At 43.2% G+C, this 25200-nt stretch overlaps 1 protein-coding gene across 1 annotated transcript in view; it reads right to left on the bottom strand.

The window, feature by feature from the left end:
* Window positions 1-2309: 2309 nt before the first annotated feature.
* METTL8 (methyltransferase 8, tRNA N3-cytidine) overlaps window positions 2310-25200 on the bottom strand; it is a 32023-nt gene continuing 9132 nt past the window's right edge. The window contains 8 exon segments of the mRNA XM_083714663.1: window positions 2310-2593; window positions 2595-2743; window positions 8584-8649; window positions 8742-8848; window positions 10898-11037; window positions 12940-13003; window positions 15718-15767; window positions 17139-17464. Coding sequence (XP_083570789.1) covers window positions 2555-2593; window positions 2595-2743; window positions 8584-8649; window positions 8742-8848; window positions 10898-11037; window positions 12940-13003; window positions 15718-15767; window positions 17139-17464 — 941 coding nt within the window. The 3' untranslated portion in view covers window positions 2310-2554.

Below are 25200 nucleotides of genomic sequence, written 5' to 3'. Positions count from 1 at the left end.
TCAGTGAGCACACTGAACTGGTGGAAGTCCATGTTTGTCCAGATATTAGCTTCAAGATCTATGAAGGAAGCCGTTTCCTTCAATCATGGCTGGAGTTAAACCCCATTTCCTCCAAAAAGAATGCCTGCTTCAGTGTGTTACACTAACCACATATTTACTGGGTACGCAGTCTACAATTCCCATCACGCCCAATCCTCTGGTGAGGAGCTGGAAGTCCAAACAGCATCTTCAGGTTCCACATTCCTGCTTTAAACTATTAATACGACTGTAAACTTGCTTTCTCTGAATGTGTATAGAACACACAACATTGCCGTGTTCCTTAGTTCATGCTGTCAGTTTCCATGAAACGAGACAATACATAGCCGATCAAATGCGAGAAAACCACACAGGATGTATGTCTTCACTTATGATTCAGCGGTTAAGACGACAGCTACATAATACAACTAGCATTTTGGGTCTACTCCTCAAAAACGCTCAAGACAATTTCTATTACCTATGGGCATTAAGCGGAACAGTACAGCAGAAAACTCCCGGCAGTAATAAAAACAGTTGAATATGAAGAAATATGAGTGTAATCCAGCACTCCAAGGCTGCACGCCTAACGTCACTTACCTGAGAGTAAACCCCACTGAATTCAACAGGATTTAACGTCTGAGTAGACGAGGATAGTGCTGCAAGATTTCAAACATGGGTGTCTAACGTTAAAAAATTAGCCTGAACCATGGACTCATTCAACTGGATCCAATCTTGCTCTTAGGGAAAGGAGCAGAGAGGTGATCTTTGCCAATTCCTCCTGCAGATCATTGTGCTCTTTCCACCCCCCTCCCCGCAAAAAAAGCTGTTATGGAGGACCAGGGTACCATCTGGGACAACACAAGAGGTAGTGCTGGGATCTGGAGGTAGGATGAACTGGCAAAAATCCCCCCTCTTCCTCAAGTGAGGAACTTCTCCAAGATCCTGCCATGAACTGAAGGAACCCTTCAGTTTGAGACGTGTGACATTTCCTAGGTCTCATATCTTTCATCCTCCGTTCACCAGTGGAATGGCTAGGGGCGAGTAAAAAGCTCAACATTATACAGCAGTCGGCAACTTTTCTGCAGGGCTCTAAAATGCTGAATGCTTAGTACAGGCTGATGACTAATTTTCCAAGTGCAGCCAAATAATGAAAGCTCACCAAGACACAGTTACATAACCACGTAACACTTCCATGGCGTTTGTAAAAGCAGAGATAGAGGGTATAGATGAGATCTCTCATAGCTCTGTCCAAGGGCACGTATGGTAATCGAGTAAATGATCCCCACTTCCGCCTTTTCTTCTCCCCTTAGAGCAGAGACCTATTTTTTGTTACTGTCAAAGTACCATGCGAATGGCGCTGCATAAACAGTAATTAACACACTACAACATTTTTGTTTTTTATTAATTCCAAAGGATTGCATACCAGATACATTGTTCCATATGCATGTACAGTTCATACTATTATATCCATTCACCTTATGCTTCATATAGCTCACCAAACAAGTGTAAAAAAAATATATGCTTTGATTAAAACAGGTGTTCCAAAAGCTCACAAACCAATTCCAGTTTGCTAAAGAAAACCCCAACAACCTCAAACGTCCTTTCCTTTCTTTCAGGATGTTTAACCACATGTGTCAACCTTGCAAACGGCCCAACTGCACTGGCTGCCAATTAGTTTCTGGGCTCAATTCAAAGGGCTGGTTTTCCCCATAGGAACCTATCCAGGCCCTGAGTTCATCTTCTGAGGCTCCTCTTTGTGTGCCTTTGTGTCCAGAGGGTGGCAACATGAGAACGGGGCCTTCTCTGCAGTGGCTTCCCATTTGTCGAATGCTCTCCCTGGGAAGGATTGCCAGACGCCTTCATTATACACCTTTAAGGCACCAGGCAAAACGTTCGTCTTCAACCTGGCCTTCGGCTGATTAACTTCCTTTATCTGTTTAAATGTATTTGTGGGAATGGGTGGGGTTAGGGTTTTGCTTTCTTCTTCCCCCCACAATAATGCTCTTACTTACCTCCTACCAACCTGTTGGCCAATCCAAAGGGCAGGAGAGCTGAGCTCAACTTTCTCTTTCCCGTAATTGTTTTGGTCTCCTCCACTTCCTCCTTCCCTTCTTTTAGTTTCATTTTCCCTTTGGTCTCTTTTTCTCCACTTTTAGTCTTCAGCTTTCCCCACCCCACCTTCACTGTCAAAATCCTGACCCAAACCTTTGGCCCTCCAGCGATCTTTTGAATCTCCTGGTCGGGACAGTAATTAAAAAGCAATTGCTTTCCACCAATGAACGGAACACAAAAGTAGCCGAAACAGTTTCATTCATAGAATCACAGAATTGTAGAGTTGGAAGGGACTATAAGGCTTAACTAGCCCCTGCAATGTAGAAATTCCTTCCCAATGTGTGTGCAAAAGGCAAGTCACAAACACACACACACTTCTGGGTTGTGTCCAATTCACATCGACATATGCGGAAATGGTAAATAAAGTGTTTCTGCTCAAATGCGTTCCTGGTTTATCAGGACGTTTGAGGGGAAATGTCTTCTCAGGCTAAGAGTTGTGTTTAACTGCAGCATTTTCTTGCCTACTCTTGAGTCAGCTCCCCTTGTTTTTGGAACTTGCCTTGAATCCAGACCCTATGGATCTTCACCTTCTTCTTCCTGTTTACTTGCAGACGTCGATCGAGCAGGTTCTGCACTTCGGTTAAGCCCGCCGAAGAGAAAATGCTGTGTATTTCATCTGTGTTTTGTAAAATAAATAGCCAAGTTACACTCATTTAAAACAGTGCAATAATAATAATAATAATAATAATAATAATAATAATAATAATAATAAAAGATCTATGTAGGATGCTGCTAACAAAGTCACGGATTACAGCAGGAGTAAAATTGCACCCTCAGGATCTCCTGGCACTGCAGGATTTCCTTACGTTCCATGTCTTGTGCTGCAGTGGATCAACTTTGCGTTAATAATAATAACAATTTATTACTTATACCCCACCCATCTGGCGGAGTTTTCTCAGCCACTCTGGGTGGCTCCCTACAGAATAATAATAATAATAATAATAATAATAATAATGTGATAAAACATCAAGCATTAAAAGCTTCCCTAAACAGGGCTGCTTTCAGATGTCTTCTAAAAGTCAGATACAGTGGTGCCTCACAAGATGAAATTAATTCGTTCCGCAAGTTTTTTCTTCTTGCGAGTTTTTCGTCTTGCAAAGCACGGTTTCCCATAGGAATGCATTGAAAATCAATCAATGCGTTCCTATGGAGACCGTCCGGGGACAGAGGGGAAGCGCCGCGCGCCTTCCCCTCTGTCCCCGGACCTGTTTTAAAGCAAGGGGCAGCGGGGAGAAGATTGCTTCTCCCCATTGCCTGCCCCACGATCTCCGGGGACAGAGGGGAAGGCGCGCTTTCCGGACCTGTTTAAAGCAAGGGAAGGGGCAGCGGGGAGAATTGCTTCTCCCCGTTGCCGCCCCTTGGTTCAAAAGGGGTCCGGGGACAGAGGGGAAGGCGCGCAGGGCTGGCAACGGGGAGAAGCGATCTTCTCCCCGCCACCCCTTGCTTCAAAAGAGGTCCGGGGACAGCGGGGAAGACGCGCTGCGCTTCCCCGCTATCCCCGGAGCTTGCGGGGCAAGCTTCATTTTGCGAAGCAAGCCCATAGGGAAATGCGTCTTGCGAAGCGGCTAAGAAAACGAAAAACTCCTTCGTCTAGCGAGTTTTTCGTCTTCCGAGGCGTTCGTCTTGCGGGGTACCACTGTAGTTGTTTATTTCCTTGACATCCAGTGGGAGGGTGTTCTACAGCGCGGGAGCCACTACCGAGAAGGCCATCGGCCTGGTTCCTTGTTTCATTATCATTTCACACACCCAGCAGCCAAAGGAAGAGCAGGAGACACTCTTCAGTCCTTGACAATTCTGGCATGGAAAACGCCAGGTCCACACCAAATGTGCGTCTACAGGCCCAGAGTCATGTTGCAGCATTTGAGTGAGCACCTGCCAAAGTTCCTTTACTTTCAGAAGCTTGGGGTCTAGGTTTCCAGAGTATACAGAGGTTACAGGAAAGCAGGCAGAGGGCCTTCTCGATAGTGGCGCCCGCCCTGTGGAACGCCCTCCCATTAGATGTCAAGGAAATAAGCAACTATCTGATTTTTAGATGACAACTGAAGGCAGCCGTGTTTAGGGAAGTTTTTAATGTTTGATGTTTTATCATGTTTTAAATATTCTGTTAGGAGCCGCCCAGAGTGCCTGGGGAAGCCCAGCCAGGTGGGTGGGGTATAAGTAAAAAGTAGTAATAATAATCATCATCCTTTATCCATTATCATCATCCTTCTTGAGCTTTCCAAGTTTCTGGAAACAACTAGGGCTGGGTGTGGCAATCACACAGGCTCCCTGGACGTTTCACTGTCTATTGATCCCTGTGTCACCACTTTATTTCTCGCTGCCACCACCCAGGCCCTACCTGGTACAATACCGAGTCCAGTCAGGGTTAAATTGGAACATAAACTTATGTTTATTTATTGCAGTTTAACAACCGTGTGGTTTCATAAATGGTCTCTGTCAATTACAATCATGGGGTGCCTATCCAGTCCTATAACCTCCGCTCCCTGCTCTCACTCACTAAACCACCTCTCAGATTTTTACTTGTCTTCCTAGCTCCTAACTGTTCCTGACTCAGCTTATTTCACTACACTAACTCAACCTACCCACAGACTCAATCTCAATTCACTCCCACTCCAACCAACCACCCAACTCCCAACAAACTCCCTCTTCGCCCCTCCCAGAGCTGGTTTTATAGTTCCTCTGACTCCACCCCCCGGGTTCTGATTGGGTAACCTGTTTAACTATTTCACCTCCAGCACTCTCATATGTTAACGTCGCACTAGGTGATACCAACTTTTCAACATCGTGATGTATCACCAGCTAAACATCACGATATAGCGATACATTGTGATGTTGAAAATGAGCATCATTTGGCACTGGGGGGAAGCCAAACCGCCTCAGAGGCAGCTTCCTCCTCCACCAGTGGCTGGCACAGGGAGGAATTAGGCAGCCAGAGAAGGTAAGGCAAGCTCCACCTGTGATATATCTCTGGGGGAAGGCGCCATCTTGCTCTGGCCCTCAAACTGGTCTAGGACAATGTATTGATCTATGGCCCAGGCGTAGAAATTACACTGTTCCCCTGGCTCCTTGTACAGCATGCCTGCTCCTGATCCAAGTACTCCCTTGTTGCTGTGTTGTACCTTGCCTGAACCCTCTGTCGCCTGACCTCGTCTCTGGATCGTGTTTCGGACCTGGACTTGTTATCTGTGCTTGACCTTGCACTGCACTGCACTGCACCTCCAACCCTGCTCCCCTTAAGTGAGCATTTTGCTAAGAGGCTTATACTTCCTGGGACTGCGACCCAAGCATCTGAGGGCACCCCCTGGAGGGCAATGGGCTGGGAGGGAGGGCAATGCCGTCACCTGCCTTATCTGCGGCAGCCACAGCTTCAACTGCGCACAAACGCCAGTGAAAGGGTTTGCAGGCAAATGTTTGCATTAGAGCATGGCCTTGTCAGGTATGCAAGCAACAAGGTAATCAAAGATGTCTAGTTCTGCCTAGAAGAGCATGCCACTTCCTGGATTTGATCTCTCACAAAGCAGGAAGCGATACCTACTCAGGCTACCTGGCAAGCTCTGAAATTCCTAATTCAAGAGGAGTAGGTTGAAGCAGCCATTTCTATCCTCCCAGCTATATGATAGTTATTCAGTTTAAGTGAAGAGTAGACCTGGTTGGGCACAAAAATGGAAGCAAGATGAATTACCGACGAAAGAAGAATGGCGGACGAAATTAATGGACTATGCAGAATTAGATAAATTAAGAGGAAGGATTCAAAACCTGCAGGACCAGAGATTCTTAGAAGACTGGAGTAAATATATGAACTATTTGAAAAGCCACTGTAATGAACAGATTATGCTAGTAGGACTGCAAGAGGGTCTGAAAGGAGGATTATATGAAATATTGCCAGAAAGACTATGAGGAGAATTATTAGTTAATGATAATTAAGAGTAATAGAGGAATTAAGAAATGCAGAATAAGTGATAAAGAATGGAAAATTATCAGAGGTTGTTGACGGAAGTCTAAAATGTTGTGTAAGATAAGAAGTTATGTTAAATGACTGTTGGAAATGATATGTTAAAAAAAGAGTAGACCTGGTTGATATTACAATTAACTGTCTGGAACCGGTATGAGATTCAAACCGCGATACCCGTTTCAGACATTTTGAGCTGGCGATATATATTTCTTTTTTTAATTTTTATTTATGATTTTCAGTGTTAGACATTTCAATAATTTTACAGTCATTTTAACATTTCAAAACTCAACTTCCCCTTTTCCTGTGATTCCTTAAATTTATTTTTTATATTTTCCGTATACAGTCGTACCATGGAAGTCGAACGGAATCCATTCTGGAAGTCCATTTGACTTCCGAAACGTTTGGAAACCAAAGCACGGCTTCTGATTTGCTGCAGGTAGCTCCTGCAGCCAATCTGAAGCCGCGGAAGCCCCATCAGAAGCAAAAATCGTTTGTAAATCAGAACAGTCACTCTGGCATTTGGGAACCAAAACGTTTGAGAACTGAGTTGTTCCAAAACCAAGGTACGACTGTATACCAAATTAACTTAATCATTAATTCATCTACTTTAAATGTATACTCATATAAAACTGCAGGTTATTACAATAATCCTGCCAATGTTCTTTACTGTTTACAGATTGTCTGTAAATATTCAGTAGATCATTTCCATTTTTTAAATAAAAATTTTGTTAACTTGATTTCTTTTTTTTTCTGGTGAGTTTCACCATTTCTGGTAAGTTTCACCCAAAAGGAAGCTGGGATATATCATGGCTCAGTGGCTTTCACCAGCATCATAATAGTAATAGTAATAATAATAATAATAATAATAATGATGATGATGATGATGATGATGAAGAATTTATACCCCACCCATCTGGCTAGGTTTCCCCAACCACTCTGGGTGGCTCCCAACAGAATATTTAAAGCACGAAAAAACATCAAACCTTAAAAACTTCCCTAAACAGGGCTGCCTTTAGATGTCTTCTAAAAGTCAGATAGTTGTTTATTTTCTTGACATCTGATGGGAGAGCATTTCACAGGGCAGGCACCACTCCCGAGAAGGCCCTTTGCCTGGTTCCCTGTAACCTCACTTCTCACAGTGAGGGAACCGCCAGAAGGCTCTCAGCGCTGGACCTCAGTGTCTGTGCTGAACATTGGGGGTGGAGATGCTCCTTCGGGGATACTGGGCCTTCAGGTATACACACCTCACTCGTGTCTGCCTGCCTGCACTGCCACTGGCAACTGGGAAGCCGTGACGTATCGCCAGCTCCTCAGCTGATATATCACGATCTTGAAAGCCAGATATCGCCCAGCCCTAGTTAAGAGTATGTCAGGGATGGAATATCTCTTTCTTGCTGTTCTGAAAGCCAAGCAGTGGACGCTAACCCTACAAGGCGGGGGAAGGAGACGCATTTCATGGCGCCACATGAATTTCATTACAGAATCTCATGCCCGGTGGTGTACGAAAACTCATCAGTCACACCAAAGTTGAAAGCCCTCTTTGCAGGCGCCCGTTCTCCTCTCCCCTCCCCAAGCTTTCACAGTTAATAGAAAATATTATGGGAAGCAAATGTGACTTTGGTCACATCTCATAATCCAGAAGAGAAAGACCTCTGTGGGACTGATTTAAAAGCACACACACGCCAAAACGCCAGCTAATTCAGAGTTAATTAAGCATGACAGACAGGGGCCTAGGACAGGACTCCACAGAAAGAAAAGGGATCTCGTGCCAAGTTGAAGCCTCTTCCCCTGTCGATGCAGACATCTGTGTGTGCCCCACAGTGTGTGCCCCACACTGCTGTAAGACCCCCCCCCCAGCACAACCAGACAAACCACCACATGGAATTAAAATACTGCTCTCAACAATGTGCTGTGCTGCAACTTCTACTCTCCTCCCAAACTGTTATTTTGAATGCAATAGTTGTATCCTACTGGAAGAATCCCATTATTATATATAGTGTTTCTCTCAAAATGGTTCATGCAATAATACAACATTTTAAGTGCAAATTATCAACTGGCTTTCAGGATCACACCTGAGCTGTTGTGAGGAAAAGGTTTCCACAAACAGCCCACATTTGGCTGAGCCTTCTCCTCATGTTCAACCGAAATCCACCCACCTGTAATTGATTATTTTATTTTATTGAGCCTAATTTAACTGAGTCTGCATACACGCCATACATTTAAGCACGTGGCTTCCCCTAAAAAAAATTCTGGGACTTGTGATTGACACCCTCACAGAGCTATAATTCCCAAATGAGAGTTCCCAGGATTCTTTGGAATGATGTGTGTGTTTTAAATGTATGGCATGAACACAGCCCTGATACCATTGGAGAATAAGGTTTTGCCCTTTGTCCTGAAGCAGCAAATGTTCCTAAACCAAAGTGGGGCTGGGAATAAATCCATGAGGAGAGGTTATCCCTTTGAGGTAAACTGACACTGCTCAACCCTGGTGCTGGCGCAAATACCTTTTGTGAAGAAATAAGCTCTGGTGCCGTCGCCTCTTACGTAGAAGTTCTCCGACAAGCAGCGGCCTAATAGGAGAAAAGGAAGGCTAGATTACTGTATCCCTACTGAGGACTCACAACAAGTAGACAAACAAAGCAACTGTCTCTTTGAGAAGCACCTTTTTTGAAACGAAGCTGAGAAGCGTCGTATCTTCCGTAGTCCCGAAAGAGAATCATTCCTCCAGGTTTCAATAATCTGGCCAGCCTGTTTATAACTCCTTGGATCCTGTGAAAATATAATAGCCAGACACACACACACACACACACACACACACACACACACACACACCATCAGGGTGTAATTCAAAAACACAAAACACTAGCCTGGCCCTGACAAGACATACCTCTAAGTGGCAAGGCTGCCTTATTAATATATAGCTTTTCCTTCCAAAAGGTGCCTTTATATAATTTTATTTTGATATATCTACAAAACCTACTTCTGCTTATTTTATTCTAATTCCAATAACGTGACCCACAAAGTTTTTGTTCTTTTTTGTTTGTTTGTCTTGTTTGCATGTTGTATACCCTCAACATTTCTTCGGTGAAAATAAGGACATCTTATCCCATAGTACTAGTAGTAATAATATTAATATTAATAATAATCTGCTAATAATAATAAGAATACTCCGCCCATCTGACTGAGTTGCCCCAGCCACTCTGGGCAGCTTCCAACATATATAAAAACGTAACAAAACATTAAACATTTAAAAACTTCCCTATACAGGGCTGCCTTCAAATGTCTTCTAAAGATTGTATAGTTACTTATCTCCTTGGCTCGGCAGTTGCATAACCCCATACCCTCTTAACATTTCTCCAATGAAACCTAGGGACATCCTAAGGAAAAATGGGGCATTCCAGGATCAAATCAGAAAATTGTACGGCTTCTCTAAATCCAGGGCTGTCCCTGGAAAATAGGGACACTGAGGGTCTAATGATTTGGTTTTTGAAAACTCAATAAAAAAAGCATTCATCTTGATTCGTTTGCACAAAGTTTGTAGGGAGATTACAGGGCATTGTGTCCAGCAATTGTCACCCCATACTTCAGAATGCCATTTCCTGACACTTTCCTTATCACAGAAAGTTCAATGTGGGGTGAACTCAAGAGAACCAAAGCATTTTGAATTCCACAACCTGAATTTGCCAGGGCGTGACTGAACCCCACCCATAAAATAATGACAGGCTGTAAGTGCCCTAAAAACTAATCAGGTGATAATTTAAATGCTGAATGAAGGTTCGTACATGATAAGAACCCTCGTGGCCTTTTGCACGTTGCCCGCTAAAACAATTATTTGTCTCTTCCTCAGCCCCACCCCAAACCAAGATCAGTATTTTTTATTAACAGGCGCTTGTTCAGGGAATTTCTTTAAATATTTAGGAAGATTAGAACAAACAGCTATCTTTTAGTGCTTTAACCTTTGTAATTAGGATAATACTATGATAAGGTGAGTGGCGAGAGAAAGAACAACAGTGATTTTAGGATACAAACTGCAGCTCGGACCTAATTTTGGCATACTTATTCGGCAACCAGTTTCACTGATTTCAGTGGAACATCCATGTTTATTTAAAACACTTAAATACAGCCTTTTGCAGTATTAGAATTGAGGGATATTAATCACAGCAACCTTTGTCAGATTACCTGATGGTGGGGGAACAAAACAGGAAGATCTACACAGGCTAATGGTGGAAATTTGCACAGAAAACCTGAAGCTTTGCGGCTTAAGAGTTAGCAAAAGGTGCAGGGAAGAGATATTTCTTCCCTTTCCCCACCCGGGCTTGGCAAAGTATTCTTTTGCCTATGACTCATCACCCGCTTGCCTCCCAAACAAACAGGAAGAAATGAGGGAAATGCGATTTTCTCTGAAAGCAAATCAGAAAGCTCAGCTGTTTGGAGAACAAAGCTGGGAATATCTTTGGTGCATAAAGGTGGCCATTTGGATTTCGCTGGTTTCATTTCATTTTTTTTTTCCAAGGGGAAAAGAAGAAGTCATCTGTAATATTTTGGAAAGAGCCGCCATCTTTAATAGGCATTCATTTTGCCAAAGAAGCCTCTTCTGAGGGAGACAAGAAGCCTCATTAGCGAGGCGCTCTTTCGACCGGCTCTCGCTCTGAACGGGAGAGGATTGGGATTTTCAATGCCCAGCGTGCAAGTGAACCGGAGGACTCTTCAGTAATAAATTCACCCTCTCTCTAAAGATAGCCCTGAAAGCCACTCCAGATGAAGAGAGACATTTACTGCGTTTGGCTCTGTCCCCCACCTTTCCCAGCCCTCATTTACCTGTCAGGGTGAACGGAAGATAGCACAAAGATGAGGAGAATGACATCCAGGCTGTCATCTGGGAAAGGGTAGGGCGAGGCATCATCACACACGTCGTGAACAAAGGCAAAACACCGGGAGGAATCGATGAGTGGATGCGACTGTTAACAAGCCCCCCCCCAATCCGAAAGAACAAACAGAGAGACTCTCAAACTACTTAGAATCTGTTTCCTGTAACGCAGAAACGCTCCCCTCAAAATCCCTCCTCCTCAACAATTCAGATTTTGGAAAAGGGAAAAAAAAACAACCCACCCCATTTCTAAGGACCAGTTTATACAAAAACCAGATATAAAGCTCTCACCAAATTACCACACTGTTCCGTGTACAGTCATACCTAGGGTTACAGATGTTGCAGGTTGTGTTTTTTCAGGTTACGGATGTGCGGAAAACCGGAAGTACTGGAATGGGTTACTTCCGGGTTCCGGCGGTCGCGCATGTGCAGAAGCGCTAAATCGCAACCTGCGTGTGCGCAGATGCGCTGCAGCAGGTTGCGAATGCTGCAGGTTGCAAACGTGCATCCTGTACGGATCATGTTTGCAACCCGAGCACCCACTGTATAACACTCTCCCATGTATAAGACACCCCCTATTTTGGGGGACTAAAAATTTAGAAAATGGGGGAAGACTGCCCTGAGCTTTTTTAATATCACTCTCCTGCGTGGCCGACGCTAACACTCGTGTTATAATCTCGTGGTATAATCTTAATATTTACAACCAGATGAAGGATTCATTTTTGGAATAATAAATTTTCAGAGTAGTTTTTACAATTATATCAAAAATTACTGATTTGGTTATACTATTAGAAATACATTATGAAATGTATTTCATAATTATGAAATTATTGTGCGGTTTAATAAGTTAACTGTTTATATTTGGACAACTTTTCCGCTGTACTTTATCGGAAAGAGTAAAATAATCCTTTCCTTAACAATTTAAACAATTTGTTCAACTAAAACAATAACATTATAGCATGCTTGTTAACTGATGTGGTTAAACATTTTTATTTTTATAAAAAACTTAGACTGAGTTTTAGCACACATGAAAAACTTAAAACAAACCTTTATTTCCTGACGAATAGCCTTTGCATTATAATGTAACTTAAACAGAAAACTATCTTTAGAAAGATTTTTCCTCTAAAAGCAGTTTATTTTAAAAATCCAGTTTAAATTTAAAAAATCTGTTTTTTAAATTTTCGTTATGTGAATGGTGCTGCCATACGCTCCAACAGGTACCAGCCCAAAACCCGGACGTGCATCTTCCGGGCCGCACTAGTCACAAAAATGGGATGTCCCAGACAGTTGGCAGGTATGTGCCATGTAACCACCTCTAGAGCAGGGGTCAGCAACCTTTTTCAGCCGTGAGCCGGTCCACGGTCCCTCAGACCATGTGGTGGGCCGGACTATTTGGGGGGGGGGAGTGAACGAATTCCTATGCCCCACAAATAACCCAGAGATGCATTTTAAATAGAAGAACACATTCTACTCATGTAAAAACACCAGGCAGACCCCACAAATAACCCAGAGATGCATTTTAAATAAAAGGGCACATTTTACTCAAGATAAAAACATGCTAATTCCCGGACCATCCGCAAGCTGGATTGAGAAGGCGATTGGGCCGCATCCGGCCCCCGGGCCTTAGGTTGCCTGCCCCTGATCTAGAGGTTAGCACCACACCTGAGAAGACCCTGCTCCACACTACCACACCAGTCAGGAGAAGCAGATGGGGAAAGCCCTCTGATTTTGAATGATGCAAGTATGGAATAATATCTGGGAGGAAGCACACCTCTAGGAACCAAGCTCTCAAATCCTCTCTAGGCATCATCTGGAAGCACCCACTAGCCAGGAAAGCATATGAACCAGTTCCACATGCACTACTTCATTGGAAAAGGAACTATAATTCCAAGCTGTTGCAGTCTTTGAGCTCTATACTGATGCCTATTTCACTGGCTGGCGAACCCAAGGATTGAAGGATGCTCTCGCAAACGAATTGCCACGTTTTAAATACCTTGATGAGCTCCACCGCTTCTGAAGCAAAATCGCAGCAATACAGAAAGACTGCGGGATGGTGGCTGGAGAAAGAAACAAGGGAAATATCAGCCCCCCTAATTGCTTTTGTGAAGCGATTTCCGCCGGGGATCCATCTACAGGCATAATCAGATCACCTAAACCCAGTTCTTGGGAGATGTGGAAAGGGCAAAGGCAGAGGGAAGCGAACGGGAAAGTTGAGGGTGGAGGTGGTTAAACGTCTTGTTGGGAAATGAGCGAAACGCTTACTTCTCCAGGACTCCATCCCTACTAGGCCATTGCTTTGTCTGTGGCGAAGCTGCATTTGGTAGCCGTTGCACAATATTATAAAAGGTAAAGGGACCCCTGACCATTAGGTCCAGTTGTGACCGACTCAAGGGTTGCGGCGCTCATCTCGCTTTATTGGCCAAGGGAGCCGGCGTACAGCTTCCGGGTCATGTGGCCAGCATGACTAAGCCGCTTCTGGTGAACCACAGCAGCGCACGGAAACGCCGTTTACCTTCCCACTGGAGTGGTACCTATTTATCTACTTGCACTTTGACGTGCTTTCGAACTGCTAGGTTGGCAGGAGCAGGGACCGAGCAATGGGAGCTCACCCCGTCGCGGGGATTCGAACCGCCATCCTTCTGATCGGCAAGTCCTAGGCTCTGTGGTTTAACCCACAGCGCCACCTGCGTCCCTGCGCAATATTATAGAACTGAGCAAAAAGGAAAGGGATGCAGCTACAAGAGACCTTTCGATCCCACTTGCTAGTATCACAAGGGAATGTGGTCCTCCAACAGCAGTCCCAGCGCAAACTGTCTCTATTCAGTTTCTGACTGAATGAAAAACGCAGGCTGGCTCCGATACAGGGGTAGCTTCTTCCCCCGCCTCCATCCGCTACAGAGCCAGCTCCAAACTCCCTTGTGTATTTAAGATTATCAGACACCAAGGACATAAGGCAGCATTCCCCAGTACAGTTGTACCTTGGATCTCAAACGCCTTGGCTCCTGAACAATCAAAAGCCAGAAGTGAGTGGTCCAGTTTTCTAACATTCTTTTGGAAGCCGAATGTCCAATGGGGCTTCTGCAGCTTCCGATTGGTTGCAGGAGCTTCCTGCAGCCAATCAGAAGCCGCGCTTTGGTTTCCAAACGTTTTGTAAGTCAAACATACAAGGTACGACTGTACCAAGAACAATTGCCAGTACAGTGCAGTGTTTCACTTTTGCTCTTAAGAACCAGCAGCAATGTCAATCACAACTTTTTAATTTTCACTGATTACTCTGAAGCGTAACTACAATGGAACAACCACAAATAGCTGGAAATACTGCTGACCAAGAGATTTTCCGCACATGCAGATTTTACAAATTATGAACACATTACACTGGTTGTTTCTTGCCTGTGCCGGCATCTGATTCATTTGGAGTCCAATTCATGATACAGTGGTACCTCGGGTTAAGAACCTAATTCGTTCTGGAGGTCAGTTCTTAACCTGAAACTGTTCTTAACCTGAAGCACCACTTTAGCTAATGGGGCTTCCTGCTGCCGCTGCGCGATTTCTGTTCTCATCCTGAAGCAAAGTTCTTAACCAGAGGTACTATTTCTGGGTTAGAGGAGTCTGTAACCTGAAGCGTCTGTAACCCGAGGTACCAATGTACAGCTTTGGACCTATGAAGGCCAACGAAACTTCGTACCCAATGGAACATCTCATGCTACAAGTGACCTGTGGCCCTCCAGATGTTGTGGGAAGCCACGAGAGGTCCGGAGGGTGGCAACACGAGGACGGGCCTTTTCTGCGGTGGCGCCCCATTTGTGGAATGCTCTCCTGGAGGAGGCCCGCCTGACACCTTCATTGCATATCTTTAAGCGCCAGGTGTAAATGTTTCTCTATAACCAGCCTTGGAATGATTAAATATTATATGGCCTTTTAAACGTGGTTTGTTTGTTTTTTGGAGGGGGGTTTGTGACATTAACATATGAGAGTGCTGGAGATGAGATAGTTAAACAGGTTACCCAATCAGAACCCAGGGGGTGGAGTCAGAGGGACTATAAAACCAGCTCTGGGAGGGGCGAAGGAAGGAGTTCGTTGGGAGTTGGGTGGTTGGAGTAGGATAGAGTCTGTGGGTAGGTTGAGTCAGTGTAGCGAAATAAGCTGAGTCAGGAACAGTTAGGAGCTAGGAAGACAAGTAAATATCTGAGAGGTGGTTTAGTGAGCGAGAGCAGGTAGCGGAAGTTATAGGTCAGGATAGGCACCCCGTGATTGTAATGGACCGATACTGTTTATGAAACCACACGCTTGTTAAACTGCAATAAATAAACAGAAGTTTATGTTCCAATTTAACCCTGACTGGACTCAGTATTGTACCAGGTAGGGCCTGGGTGGTGGCAGCGAGAAATAAAGTGGTGGCACAGGGATCAATAGACGGTGAAATTTTGGGGGCCCCTGTGTGATCGCCACAGGGTTATTGGGGTTTTTTTGGTTTCTTTTTATGTACTTTGTGTTCTCCTATTGTATTTTTATGTTGTGAAGTGGGTTGTGATCCTCGGATGAAGGCCAGTATGCAAATTTAATAAATTATAATAAAAACAACACCCATCAGAGCTGGCCAGCATGATCAAAGGTCAAGGATAATAGATAGGAGTTCTGGGGCAAAAAACTTCGGGAGGGCCAGAGGCTCCTCATTCTTGAACAATAGTGAAAATTCTTAGTGGGAGTTACAGCAAAGCAGCTGTTCCCTCCTCATTACTGTAGCATGAAACTTTTTATCTTTTTAGCTTACCGAATCACTTCCAAAATAGGGAAAACACTGTTACCAGCACCACAGCCAACCTGGTAGTAAAGAGAAAAGCAAAATATTAAGCTGATCACATTTATAAAAAAAATATTTTCCAACATTTAGGGGGGGCAGGGCGAGAACAGACTAAGAATTAAACTTTAAAATATCTTCAGGGAATAGTTCTGTGTGTGTCCTCCTTTTTTCACAAGGAAGGGTTTCATCTTGTTTGATGCACCAAGAAATTACTTTACTCTGGTAGCCACACACAAAATACTGATTTGTTCCAAAATGCAGCTGGTATTTTCTCTCTCTCTTAAAATGCATTAGAGTGGCTATGCGTGCAAAAGGATATAGAAAAGCTGCAACCAGCTCCTAACCTCAACAGAGTATCATGAAATAAGTTAGAAGAGAAGACATATTTAAAGAAACTTGAGCAATTGCCTTTAAATGCTTCTTAAAAACTTTAAGCTGACCGAAGTTTTCCCAGACTTTGTTTTGTAGACTGCTCAGTTCTGTCTGTCGTATATGGTTGTTGGGGGGGCAGCGAGAAGGGGGTTGGTTCATTCTTCTGGAAAGTCCAAATGCTTGCCCCGGCGGAACGACTGCAATATTGAACTCCCCCCCCCCCCAAGTTTCCATATTGTTTTCATTCAGTTTTTAAGGCACAATTTGGTTGAACGTTGCTTGCCTTTTTGCAGTTACTCCATTCCTAAACCATTCATTGATTTTTTTACTATTTTAAACCGCCTAAACATTTTATAAATGAGTAAGACTGTGCTACCTATCAGATCCCAAGGACTTATTCAAAACAATACTGTATGGGAAACCCGAGAGGTTTAAAAAACCAATGAAATTTTAATATCACCATCATAATTTATTAACAACAGCAACAACAATTTATTACTTATATCCCGCCCATCTGGCCGGGCCACTCCAGCCACTCTGGGCGGCTCCCAACAGAATATTAAAAGCACGATAAAACATCAAACCTTAAAAATTTCCCTAAACAGGGCTGCCTTCAGATGTCTTGTAAAAGTCAGATAGTTGTTTATTTCCTTGAAATCTGGTGGGAGGGCGTTCCACAGGGCGGGTGCCACCACTGAGAAGGCCCTCTGCTTTAACTCACAGCAGGTGAGTTAAGAAAGAGGTAACTATTCACAAGGCTGCATATGGGTTGGATCCACAGAAACACATGTGGAAGAGGGTAGAAGGAAAAGCATAGGTTGACCCCCCCCAAAAAAAATAAGCCTCTCCCAATGATCAGGAGGCCTTGCTCTATGGGTTGGACTGAAGGGGAAAGGAGGATTGCCAAAACAAGGCAGAATAAAAGTCTCAGGATCAATCCAATTTTTGCACTTCTGCATAAGCATCAAAAACCCCAGAGTAATATGGTGTTGGACACAGAATAGAAAAGTCTACCGTACCTCTAATATTCGGTAAGAAGAATCACCGCCAGGGAATTGTTTTCCAGTGCTCTTGACAATTTGCTCATCAGCTGCAGAGTTATCATAACATGCGCTCAAAACGGGAGAAACTTTTGCAGCAGAATTATCCTCACAAAGATTGTTGTCTTCAAGGAAACCAGTACATCTCAAGTTTTCTGTAGCCACTTTTCTACAAAGGTCAGATTTTCCTTCTGGGAGAATTTCTGGAAATTCCACGAACAACCACTTGCGATCTTTGAAAAAATGGTTCTTGTGGATCTTGTAAAATTCATTCCAATATCTACTGGCTTCTCTCTCATACTTTGCTAAATTTAAAACCAAAACCAAAAAGAAACCAAGAAACCATAAGCATAAAGAATCGCTGGCATAAACGAGTGGTGGTGGGGATAATTAAAACTAAACATTACTGATAATGAAAGGTAAGGATGGAGATTTCAAATAATGGTAGGCAACTTGAATATTACTAAGACCTGCACTGGTATAAGGACAGCAGCTAATTTGAGTTTCCTGCAATAAATGATTTGCATCAAGGTTACAGATCAATAGGATTTTGAAAAATAAACATAGCCTTAGTCAACTTTGTTTAGTCAACAAAATTTACACACTGTACAATTGCAATAAAACTTCTAAATGGTTTACAAAACCCAAAACATCAAAATTATCGAAGACAGTTAAAAACAGCATATAAAAGATAATTAAAATCAACAATAAGCTAAACGAAGATTAAAACACGTGTGAACGTTCTACATGTAAATAGGTGAATTTTGACCCAAAGCCGTATTTTCACTAAATCCACGAATAAGCATTGCTAGAAGACAAAACAGAAGAGATGCAAAAGTATTCTGGATCCCATAACTTGAGTTCTCACCAACATGATTCCCACACCTCTCCCTTTTCTTTGTAGTGGACAGAACACAAGGGAAGCATCCAGTATATCTGAAGGAGCGTCTCCACCCCCATCGTTCTACCCGGACACTGAGGTCCAGCGCCAAGGGCCTTCTGGTGATTCCCTCACTGTGAGAAGCCAAGTTACAGGGAACCAGGCAGAAGGCCTTCTTGGTAGTGGCGCCCTCCCTGTGGAATGCCCTCCCACCAGATGTCAAAGAGAACAACAACTACCAGACTTTTAGAAGACATCTGAAGGCAGCCCTGTTTAGGGAAGCTTTTAATGTTTGATGTATTACAGTAAAGTGGTACCTCGGGTTAAGTACTTAATTCGTTCCGGAGGTCCGCTCTTAACCTGAAACTGTTCTTAACCTGAAGCACTACTTTAGCTAATGGGGCCTACTGCTGCTGCTGCTGCGCCACCGGAGCCCGATTTCTGTTCTTATCCTGAAGCAAAGTTCTTAACCTGAAGCACTATTTCTGGGTTAGCGGAGTGTGTAACCTGAAGCGTATGTAACGTGAGGTACCACTGTATTTTAATATTTTGTTGGAAGCCGCCCAGAGTGGCTGGGGAAGCCCAGCCAGATGGGCGGGGTATAAATATTTATTTATTTATTTATTTATTTATTTATTTATTTATTTATTTATTTATTTATTTTAACACGCATGCATAAATCCTAATTTACACTGCTCTACCAACCCAAAGCACATGCCACCGGCTTGCTATTTATAGAACACACATAACTGGGCTGTGGGAAAATGGGTTCTTTTCCATGAAAAGCGGAGAAAACAGCACCGCCGCTATCCCTTTCAGAATAGATGTGCATCTTTGGAACAGGACTGAAATTGGTTACAATGGAAAACCAGTGCTGTTTCAAACAGATTTAATAATCAAGTTATCAAGACTGGTCCTATGAACCATGAACTCAAGAGAGTTTATATATTTTATGCACATGTTTTACAGCCATCAACACACTCTTACAGAAAGGGGAGATACAAATGCTGGCAGTTTATTAATTAATAATCCCAGTTCCCCAAGAAAGAGAATTCAAAAGGAGTGCTTGATGAACTTAAATGGAAGCACAGTCATACCTTGGAATCCGAACGCCTTGCAAGTGGAACCTTTTGGCTCCCGAACGCTGCAAGCCCAGAAGTGAGTGTTTCGGTTTGCGGACGTTCTTTGGAACCCGAAAGTCCGATGCGGCCTACGCAGCTTCTGATTAGCTGCAGGAGCTTCCTGCAGCCAATCAGAGGACGGCTTTTGTTTCCAAACGTTTTGGAAGTCGAATGGACTTCCGGAACGGATCCAACTTCCAAGGTACGACTGTAATAATTATTCCTTATGTTTTGGTTGTATATCAAGCCAGACCACTGGTCCATATAACTGGTCCATATAACTCAGCACTGTCTGAATCAGAAATGGGGAACCTGCAGGCAGGGATGTGGGGCAAAGCACGTCAATTCAAATTCTTTCGGGAAAGGCCACCTCACTCCCTGCGACCCTCCAGAAGATGCTGTACTACAATTCTTTTGTCCCTGACCATTAACCACATTGACGGCAGCTGATGGAATCCAAGGTCCACCACTCCTGGTCAGGAGATTCAGATGCAATCTTTCTCAAGTCCTGGGGACTGATGCTGAGGACTGAACAGAGACCTTCTGCATGTAAAACAAGCACTTGACCCATGGCAGCCAGGGTGGAGTTGATTTATATGAAATCAATTTAAATCACTAGTCAGTAAGACTTGATTTAAATCATATTTTTTACAGAAAGACTCATTCTTGCTGGTATAATCTTAATATTTGCAACCAGATGAAGGTTTCATTTTTGGAATAATACATTTTCAGAGTAGTTTTTACAATTATATCAAAAATTACTGGTTTGGTTATACTATTAGAAATGCATAGTGAGAGAATTATGAAGTTGTTGTGAAGTTTAATAAGCTTACTGTTTATATTTGGGCAACTCTTCCGCTATACTTTATTGGAAGGAGAAAAATAATCCTTTCCTTAATAACAATATAAACAATTTATTTAACTAAAACAATAACATTATAGCATATGTATCCATGTTTGTTAACTGATGTGATGAAACATTTTTTTTAAAAAAAAACTTACACTGAGTTTTAGCACACATGATAAACTTAAATCCTTATTTCCTGATGAATAGTCTTTGGTAAACACAAAACTGTGTAGAAAGTTTTTTCCTCCAAACGCCGTTTATTTTATAAATCCAATTTAAATTTTAAAAATCTGATTTAAATTTTAAAAATCATTTAAAATGTAAAAATCTGATTTAAGTTTTAAAATATCTAATTTAAATTTTAAAAATCCAATTATTATTTTTTTCTAGCACTGATTTGTATTCACCCTGAGGGCAGCCCCACCTATGAGGCAAGGTGAGGCAACTACCTCAGGCGGCAGGGTCCACTGGGGCAGCCAATCTTGATGTCAATCTCTCTTCCCTCCTTGCTCCTGATTTAAGTCTTCCCCAGGGGGGTTTTACAGCTGGAACTCAGTTCCGGCACCTCTCAGGTGAGCGTCATTGCCATTGTAAAAGAACAAAGGACATATTCATGGTGAGTTCCGGCACCTCTTTTTCTAGAAAAATAGCACTGATGTCTTCCCTCACCGCTCCTACCTGTTAGGATTTTATGTAGCCGATGCTGGCTGGTGTGGTTGGTGTAAATCACATGAGATGTCTGAGAAGAGCGTGGGAACGGAAGACTGTCTTATCTTTTCCGTCTGAGAATGTTATTAGACTGTACTTTCGCTTTTGCTGTATGCTTTCTGTTTCTGCCAGAGTTTGGAGAACACAGACGTGATTATGGATTCTCTGTATATATTGTGAATAAAACGTAGTTTAGATCTACAGATGTCTCTATCTTCTTGCTGTGTGATGCCAGAAGACTTGTGTGCACTTTTCATATGAGAAATGTCGCATATGGGCACTCTGGAGTGAAGGGACATGCCATTTCAGAGGCCCCTTCGCAACATGAAAAGAGCTCAACCTGAAGCGCCGTATCGGCGCAGGTGTGCAACGCGATTTGGTGCTTGTGCACATGCGTGAAGTGCGATTTAGCACTTCTGCGCATGCACGAGTGGCGAACCCCGGAAGTAACCCTTTCCGGTACTTCTGGGTCGCCTTGTGACGTAACCTGAAAGAACATAACGTGAAGCAAGCATAACATGAGGTATGACTGTACTGAAGAAACTAACAGACAACAATGCATTACATTAGGCGAAATTGCTTTGCAAAAAAAAAAAATGTATGAGGTAAAATTGCATATAAACGTGTGTGTATTGGGAGCAACTCACACAAAAATGCAGTTGTTAATTTTTTTATGAGAACTTTTTTTTAATGGCAAACTGATGTGGAAATGTGGCAAACTGAAGAGTGGAAAAATGAAAAACTGGGAGAAACAAGAGTCGGACGGATTGGCCATCTCTAGCGAGGAATAACAATCCCACAATTAACACCCATCTGGAAGCACTGCTGATCAGACATGGCTGCCGGCTTTCGGTTGCTACTCGCTTGGCATTGTTTGCCTTTTTGCAGCATCCTTCAAAAGAGAGGAAATCAGAACAGAGCAGCGTGTAAAGTCGCTAAACAAACACCACATTCTTCTTCTTCCTTTTAGACGCAATAGCCTCCTCTTTGCCTAATAAGCATGCTTGAAAAGCAGCTGACCATGTTAATAAGCAAAGAAAGTGCTCGAAAGTCTATCAGTTTATTCATTCTCGCTCTTCCTTTTTGTACCAAGGTCCTTCACAATGATCCTTTTTGGCAATGCTGCAGTATGTTGGAGGAACACTGCCGTTTATTTATTGCTTCTTCTTCTTCTTCTTCTTCTTTACAGTGATTTCCAATGACCTAAAATAACCTACTCATTAGTTTCAGCTCGGCTCATTGTTAACAATAAATAGGTCAAAATGTGCTGCCACATGCAGAAAGAAGATGAAGCTTTGAGAGGAAGCATTATTGGCAATGCTCACCTAGTCCCATTTTAAGCATGCAGGCATTCATAAGAGAAAGAATGGCTTCCTGAGTCCAATATATCTCAGCCATAAGCTACTGCCTGCGCTCTACTTATTTAATTTCCAGCGAATGCTAACCATGCTTCAATTAATCTTTAAAAGAGTAGGAAGAATGTCAAACGAAGCAAATTTGCAAGTCTGCACTTATTTCAGAATTGAAGCCAAAAAGATTATACGAAGAGTAAACTCTGAAGACCAAGAGGAACTTCATTGGCCAGGTGGAAATGGAGAGAAAGGATGGATGCATATATATATATATGGAGAGAAAGGATGAACTACAACTCTAGCAATGGAGAGAAAGGATGGATGTGTGTGTGTGTGTGTGTGTGTGTGTGTGTATATGTATATATATATATATATATGTATATATATATACACACAGAGAGAGAGAGAGAGAAAAAAACACAAAACAGGGTTTTCCACAATGAAGAGAAGCAGCAAGATTCACCGCGGTTGCGGCAGTTTTGCAATGCAAAGCAACACATCACAGCCCTTATTCATCCTTGCAAGAACCTTTCGTTCCAGGTCTCCAGGTAAATGTAAACATCAGCCGAAGTGATACCGGTTGGCTCTCAAGGAGTGGCTACAGCATGGTGTCAAGGATCCATGAGGGGAAATGCACAAGTACGCCACACAATGCAGTCAGGGAATGCACTGAAATGTGTGACTTCCCGCGGTCATCCTGGTACTGCATTTGCCCTGCACCAACCTCACCACTAAAACCGAAAACTAAGATCATGGCCACCGGGGAAGAAATGGAGGCAGTGAGAGATTTTACTTTCTTGGGCTCCATGATCACTGCAGATTGGGAGAAAAGCGAGGACAAACCTAGACAGCATCTTAAAAAGCAGAGACATCACCTTGCCAACAATGGTCCGTATAGTTAAAGCTATAGTTTTCCCAGTAGTGATGTATGGAAGTGAGAGCTGGATCATAAAGAAGGCTAATCGCCGAAGAATTGATGCTTTTGAATTATGGTGTTGGAGGAGACCATAGACTGCAGGAAGATCAAACCTATCCATTCTGAAGGAAATCAACCCTGAGTGCCCGCTGGAAGGACAGATCCTGAAGCTAAGGCTCCAATACTTTGGCCACCTCATGAGAAGAGAAGACTCCCTGGAAAAGACCCTGCTGTTGGGAAAGATGGAGGGCACAAGGAGAAGGGGACGACAGAGGACGAGATGGTTGGACAGTGTTCTCGAAGCTGCCAACATGAGTTTGACCAAACTGCAGGAGGCAGTGGAAGACAGGAGTGCCTGGCGTGCTCTGGTCCATGGGGTCACGAAGAGTAGGGCACGACTAAATGACTAAACAACAACATGGCAAAGTGTGCATATAAATGCATATACAGTGGTACCTCTGGTTGCGAACGGGATCCCTTCCGGAGGCCCCTTCGCAACATGAAAAGAGCTCAACCTGAAGCGCCATATCTGCGCGGGTGCACGGCGTGATTTGGTGTCTGTGCGCATGTGCGAAGCACGATTTTGTGCTTCTGCGCATGCACGAGTGGCGAAACCCGGAAGTAACCCTTTCTGGTACTTCCGGGTCGCCGTGGGACGTAACCTGAAAGAGCGTAACCTTGCCACTGCCTTGCCCTTCTTCTTATACTTTCCATTAAGCAGGGACAACGAGACTGATTGGAGGTCAGGTGGGCACTCTTGTCTGTTCCTGCATCAGCAACATCTGAAGAGGTGAGCAAATGACTATAAGACTAATCAAATTCAGAACATCTATTTCTGGCTTAAGATTTCTCCCTCCATTTGCAAAGGGCAGCAAGTGTGTAGCCTCACATTTGAGCTTCTCAACGGACCATGCACATACCTCTGGTGACACCCACTCCAACACTCATACAGACTTTTCCATCTTTTATGGGGTTTTTCCAAGTATTCCCAGTTCACATATTAGATAAACAAGGCCGAGATTGCCATGAGCCCTCACACTTTTAATGACTTGAAACAAATATTCTTGATCAGCCAGACTACTACCTGGTCTGAATAGCAGGGGCAAGAGCATTTCAGTGTTTACAACTATGGGCATAATCAGAAAACAGCAGCCATGTGTTGAACTATCTCTGCCACCTCCTCCTTCATAACTTCCAGGATGGCTTCACCAAGCCCTGACCTAATGATGAGGTGCTTTCTTCCCAAACAACGTGGAACAGGGGAAGCAAGAAAAAACCGTTTGCATATGCACACAGCACTAGTTTTTCGCCTCCAGAGTAGTATACAAGAATTATATTAAAATAGTTCACATTAAAACCATAACATTATCAAACCCTCAAATCTCAAATTCCAGAAGTACATGATTCACAACAAACAGGCCAACCATCTCAACAGTACCTTGAAGGCCAAATTTAGCAACATCTTCCACCGATGTTGAAAAGACATCAGCACAGGGGGCAAAAACACAACCAGTGGGAGGAAGTTTAATAACTACTACTACTACTACTCTTGCATTTTAAACCAGTACTTTATGGGATGATTTTTTAAAATTGTTGTAAGCTGCTCCTTCAAATCACATTTTGCCTGAAACACAGGTTAAAAATATACAGGGATTTTAAATAAACACAGTCTCAATATCTTGCACATGTTTTTCCTCCCCAGCTTGTCAAACTCTGGAGGTCCTCCTAAAAGCTCATCTGCCTAACATGCACAGAAACACCAAAGAGGACTGTACCACATGGTATTTCTGCCTGTTCCCCATTAACCTAGATTCCACTACTGTGGTTACCCCCAAACAACAGCATGACTAGGCGAACTGTCCTGCAAAAATTGCCTGAAGAGAGGATCAAGTTTTTTTTGTTGGAAAAATAATTAAACGGGTTCATTTCAGATCTACAGATTCCCATATCAAGCTGAGGTTTATTAATTCTGGAAAAAGATACATCGACAGATCTTTTAGAAAACCGAACACTGACATTAAATTCATGTAGTGACCATGTACATGCTGTTATCACCCTGATGGTCAACCAGCTGTAGAAAGCGGGAGAGTAACACCAGATGTGCTTGGGAGGTCAGAGCTGAGTTAGATGTCAATATTTCGTGAGCCAGGAGGGAGCAACGTTAATATATGTCACAGTCAACACAGTCGCACTTTGGATCTCAAACGTCTTGGGTCC

Source organism: Podarcis gaigeae (assembly GCF_964106915.1).
Source record: "Podarcis gaigeae genome assembly, chromosome: 1".
NCBI lineage: Eukaryota > Metazoa > Chordata > Lepidosauria > Squamata > Lacertidae > Podarcis > Podarcis gaigeae.
This window is presented reverse-complemented; position numbering and strand designations above follow the sequence as displayed.